General features: G+C 45.1%; 1 protein-coding gene across 1 annotated transcript in view; it reads right to left on the bottom strand.

Moving 5' to 3' along the window:
- Positions 1-310: 310 nt before the first annotated feature.
- Positions 311-6,000, bottom strand: part of WNT2B (Wnt family member 2B) — a 42,767-nt gene continuing 37,077 nt past the window's right edge. The window contains exons 3-5 of the mRNA XM_082227665.1: positions 3,890-4,167; positions 2,153-2,417; positions 311-1,351 (exon numbers count right to left, since the gene is read on the bottom strand). Of these exons, the coding sequence (XP_082083791.1) occupies positions 1,122-1,351; positions 2,153-2,417; positions 3,890-4,167 (773 nt within the window). The 3' untranslated portion in view covers positions 311-1,121. The remainder of the gene's footprint in view (positions 1,352-2,152; positions 2,418-3,889; positions 4,168-6,000) is intronic.

Below are 6,000 nucleotides of genomic sequence, written 5' to 3'. Positions count from 1 at the left end.
CAGTTGCACATGAGGCTATGGTAGAAGATAAACATTCAACAGTGTGGCCAGGGAACGTAGACTGACAGAATATGCAAGGATTATGGGGGGGGGGTGATGAAAGTTTTCAGAGATGCAGAGACAAAAGAGAAGTGTTAGCTTGGTGATCTGACAGCACTGTTATGCTGCCTTTAGCCTCAAGAACTTTGCTTTGACCTTATAGTCTAGAAGTGCCACAGTTGTGGAGTGCAGCAATAACATAGGGCAAGAACCTGCCCATTACTCACCTTGCTAGCCACGATTGTAGAAAGCCACAAAGCAAAGAACACCGTTTTCTGATACAGGTTTATATGGGATTTTTGATTTAAAGTATTTAAAGCAGTCTACATGATGTACAAGTGCATTTGTACCAAAAAGTCACCTTTATATTAGTTTCCTTTAGAACCTACCAGCGCGTCCAGACATACACATGTACTCTCAACTTTCATACTTTTTCCCCTCTGCATGTAGATACTGGTTTTCTTTCGGCTGCCAACTTTGTAACTCCACAGTTTGCTTTCCATTAGAAAGGAAAAGGTAACGAAGTCCCTTTACACAATGTTGCTGTTGTTCAGCTAATGTCCATAGTGCAGGCATGGTGGCCTCTGTATGAGTGGAGATCCATAGCAGAACATGTAGTTCCTTAGGACTATACAGCCATCTTCTTTTGGGAAATAGAGTACTTTCTTCCAGGGTAGTTGGAGGGATTTCTGCAGGTTAGGCAACATTTTATAATATACTGCTGAACATTCCCTGGAGAGAGGCAAGGTTCTCCAGCTAATTGTAACCTGCTCCTCAGTCTCTTGTGCTCCTACGCAGCTGCATTGTTCCCTCTTTTTATTCATTTGTTCTTTGGACAATATCGCCAGGCAAAGGAAGCTTCACAGTTCCCTGTCATTTGAAAATTCCTTTTTAAAGTTAGAGGAGCGAGTTCTACTGGGTGAGCAGAAGAGCTCACTATCCCCATGGGAAATGTAGTCTTCTCTGTAGTGCTTTGCAGAATTAATTAAATAAAAGCCATGCAGTTGAACTACAATTCCCAGAATGCCCAAGCCCTGGGGCACTGTGCCAGTTTTGCTTTCCCCCCTCTGGTTCACACTGTCTCAGGTTTGGTCCACCCACTCTGCCCTCTTGGGTGCTTTGCACGTGTGAACGTCCACGGTGTCCTCGCACTCCTTGCAGCGGACAGCACAGCACCAGTGGAATTTGCACTCGCATTTGGTGACTCGCCGCACGCGGGTGGTGTCATAGCCTCGGCCGCAGCACATGACCTCGCATCCATCGGTCCCACGCGAGACCTTGTTGCACACTCGTCCGGCTGTCCCTAACGAACCTGTAAAAACAGAAGAATACTTTCATTGGATTTTGCATTTGGTTTGCTGATGAAGAGCGAAAATCTGGAAACCTTATACACTCGGCTTATGTCAACTTGAGTTATGGGTTCCTTTCCACAGTGTACATGGCAGCAAATTCTACAAGCACTTATCTGAAGCAGTGCAACCTAAAGCATCCGAAAAATGCCTTTGACTTGTATAGGTTGCCCTTGACTGATAGGGAAGGGCTATAGCATTGCATGCAGAAGGTCTCTGCTTCAGTCCCTGACATCTGTGGGTGAGGCTAGGAAAGCCCCCTGTCTGAAACTCTGGAGAGCCACTCCCAGTCATTGTAGACAATACTGGGCTAGCTAGATCCAATGGTTTGGCTTAGCATAAGGCAGTTTCCTATATTCCTGGGAATGAATATATGCCCAGTCTTAATAATGTGCTACAACAACAATAAACTGGCTTGGGCAAGGCAGGAAATGCATCAGGGCCAGCTTTAACATTAGGCAGAGTGAGGCAGCTGTCCCAAGTGGCAGATGCTGCAGGCCATGAGGGGGCACTGACAAGAGACACCAGATAGTCCTCCTGAACCCCTGCCTGCCATTCTGCTGTGTGTGCTATTCACCCATAACCCTGTACACTCCCAAAACTAGCCTGCTGTCATGAAATATGGGGGAGCATGCTGTTCACCCCAATGTTGAAGATGTCCTGGGCATTTATGATTAGAATAAAATTGCTGGTCCCCATGAGAGAAGGACAGCTAGCGAGTAAGGGCACAGAAAGCCTGCTGTTTGGTCAAAGGAGGCATTTACCTGCAGACTTGTCCATCACACAGTAATCGGGTGAATTCTCAAAATATACAAGGTCCGTTTTGGTGGGTTTGCGGAAGTTTTTATTGGCCACAGTGAACCCAGTGCCATCCTGGTTCATAGTTACTTGGATGGCACCGTTATATTTCTTCCGGAGGTAGTCTCCTGTTTTGCGGAAGTCTGACATTGCCAGCCAGCAAGTCCTTAAAGTGCAGGAGCCGCTGACACCATGGCATTTGCATTCGAGTTTCAGGAAACGCTTTACAGCCTGGAACAGAAGAGACAGTATCAACTCTATAAATGACCTTACGTGTTCCCATTATAGACAAAAACTGCTTTAATAATGCTCCTGTGTTGGTTATCGCTGCCTCAGACACTTTTGCCTTGCTTACCTCTCCTATGTTTCCATTTAGGGCATTTTCACTAGTTATAGAAAAGACCCGCCAGCCCTATGAACAATACCTGCAGCTTTTCTTTTGTCAAAATCCTTGGACTAGTCTATTAGAGCCAAGATTCATCACAACTGGAAGCAAATCTAAGGAACCTTTAATGACCTGATTGAAAATGCTTGTGCTGAAATGGATAACTATCACTGCATGAATGGAGGCAAATTTTCTGTAATGATGCTACAGAGGCATGCCTTTCTGGCTAAAAAGAATGCCAGCTTGACAGAACAGAAATTGATTGTATTCATATGCAGGCATGGAAGGGATTCAACTAATGAAAGCCATCAGTGGAAGCCAATGCAAGGACTGCCACTTGTGCAGGGCTTCTCCCCTTCCTCTGCATGCCCCCTGAAATTGGTTGGTGTGTGTGTGTGTGTGTGTGTGTGTGTGTGTGTGTAATCCCCCAGAACAGCATCACAGTGGGGGAGGAGGGGGGTCATTTTGTCAGGCAAGCTGAAATGCTTGCACTGGCAGAATGTTTGACACAGTGCAATGCCAAATCTCTCCTTGGGTCTGTGGCTGAGTATGGCATGATTTCCCCTTCCCTACCTTTTGCCAACTGGCTGGAATGGATAGAAGTCCAACAACAGGTTAACCACCCCTGGTTTAAACTTTTCTTAGGCCAGGGATGGAGCACCTGTGGCCCTCCAGATGTTATTGGACTGCAGTTCTCATCAGCCATAGCCCGCAAAGTCAATGGCCAGGAATGATGGCAGCTAGTCTCACAACATCTGGAAGGCCACAGACTCCCATCCATTGGCTTATTTTGATTAGGAAGCCTGGTCTAAATGAGGGGAAGGGAGTTCCTGTTGAATGAGGCCTTGTTCTTGTCCAAAGGACTAGAGTCCCACTAACAAAACTCCAGGTCTCTCTCTCCGACGATTAAATCTGAGATGTCAGCGTTTTCCACGGGCTGAGATCTGTAGCACAGAAAGGGCTCTGGGTGGTTTTATTCAAAATTATTAGCTGGCACAATCAGTGGGGTGACACAGGCAGGGTTGGGTTCCCATCACTACATCTTGCTGCCAGTTCCTGAGAGGGTGAGTTGTGGATGCTCAGCACCATGTGCCTGAGGTGGTAGAACCAATCTTATGCTCTTGCTGCTGCACCCAAACCATGCTGAGCTCCCCTTCAGCTTGCCCTCCGGCTGTCAGGAACTGGCAGCAATGCTCCATGTTAGGAAGGCAGATAAGCAACCCCGCCCCATCTCGCCCCCCCAACCACAACTGAATTGAACCATACAGGACGACTCATATCAGCCACTGCCAAGCTGCTAAGAATTCATGCTACTAACCGTTCTGCCACAGCGGTTGTTGTGCAGATTCATCAGGGCCCGGGCATCCTTCACTGTTTTCTCTTTGGCATCCACAAAGTCCTTTGCAAATTTGATCCCATAGTTGATGTTGTCACTGCAGCCCCCCCAGTCGAACTCCCCTCTTTCGTCCTTCGAGCGGCCCCGCTTGTGGGGATCACAACTGCAGGCCTTGAGCTCACCTTGGCTGCAAGCCCTGGTGATGGCGTATACAACTCCAGCGGAGGAGATTGCATAGACGAAGGCAGCTTCCCTGCTACCTGCCAAATGGGTGGGAAACAAGAAACAAGAATAGTGAGCCAGGAGTCAGAAGCTAAGTGGTTTTGTACACTGCCCGAAGATCTTTGGATAAAAGGCGGTATATAAATTACAATAGCAACACTGATTCAGATCAATTTCCAAGTACTTTTGCTTAAGATCAAAGTCTTTGATATACCCTTTCTTTTCTTTTAAAAATACACTTAGAATAGTGCAGTCAACCGAGCACAATGAGATCATTACTTCCAGGTTTTTTTCCTTAAGAAATCTTACAAATTGGATTCCTACATTTGCCATTGTTCTCTTATAAGAAAAACCGCTGGAACTAACTTTCAATGTGAAGTTGAAGTGTATATATTCAGAACCCCTTGCCTTCTCTTTCTCCATTCTGAACTGATTTTGTAATCTAATTTTAATCTAGTCTATGTGCATTCATGATATTTAGCAATCTTCACTAATCACAGCTATCGCTTCAACATTTTTTTCTCCCTTCTTATTTTTCACATCTGTACATATTTAGCAATTTAGAGAGAGTATGCAAATATTTCATAATTGAAGTAAAGCATTAAATCATAGAGAACAGTCTACTTATTATAAGGAGAGTCTGGGCTTTTTACTATACATTCCAAGCCATAAGGTTTATGGAACTCCTAGAGGTCTGTTGCATGGGGAGCAGTGCTGGTCATTTGAGCAGCCAAAACATCATTGATCTATTGGTAATTACATGCATTATTGTTATTTAAAATGAAATTAAGCAAATAAAGCATCCATAGTAGTAACCATGAAAGACAAAAGCCAGCCTTTACATTCAGTTATGGTAAGAACTGTGAGACTCTGGGGCTTTTGTGAGCTGTGCCACTCTTTCTATGGATGTTTTTTTTTTTTTTCAGCTCTACTAGTTCTTCTTTGAAGAGCAAATCACCTGTAGGAGAAGCTGCTGTATACAAGGATTTTAGTTTATCCTTTAGCACAGAACAGTCCCAGCTGCTTCTTTTGGGGTAGAAGAAGAAGAAGAGTTTGGATTTGATATCCTGCTTTATCACTACCCAAAGGAGTCTCACAGCGGCTAACAATCTCCTTTCCCTTCCTCCCCCACAGCAAACACTCTGTGAGGTGAATGGGGCTGTGAGACTTCAAAGAAATGTGACTAGCCCAAGGTCACCCAGCAGCTGCATGTGGAGGAGCGGAGACGTGAACCCGGTTCCCCAGATTATGAGTCCACCACTCTTAACCACTACACCACACTGACTCTCATTTGGGGTAGGGATATAGCAGGGAAGATTATGGAAGCTATCAGGAAGGGGATGTTTGTGGTCAGTGTGATCCAATAAAAAGTACACGCCATTACCTACAGAAGAACATTTTGGACTTCATGGGATAGTTGGCAATATGTGATAACAGTAAAATATCAGATGCTTATTTCATCGGCTATTTGATTGGCACCCCAAGCCTAGCAAGGATAACAATGAAACTATGTTAACCATTGTAGAGGAGATATTCTGGGGGGGGGGGATGTAACACAAGTTGATGAGACACAAAGGACGCAAAGACACAAAGGTAAGGCTCACTTGCTACCTTGATGAGCCATGGATTCACTATGTTGATAATGCACAAAACAAGGCATACAAAGTCAGGCATCTGAGATCCTTAGATTATTTTCTGGTTTTGAGCAGGGACTGGAGTTGGGTAAATTCAATGATCAAGCAACAGTGAGGGTCCTGCTGAAGAGGATGCCATGAAAATGGACTTCTTGGAGGTAAAATGTCTTTTAGAAGCAGCCTGGAAGACAAGGGTGTAGGGCCCTAATGAAGAAAGGTCTGCTGACAGAAGATGAG

This window comes from Podarcis vaucheri (assembly GCF_965113315.1).
Source record: "Podarcis vaucheri genome assembly, chromosome: 6".
NCBI lineage: Eukaryota > Metazoa > Chordata > Lepidosauria > Squamata > Lacertidae > Podarcis > Podarcis vaucheri.
The sequence above is the reverse complement of the archived record's forward strand: the minus strand, read 5'-3'. Positions and strand labels throughout refer to the sequence as shown.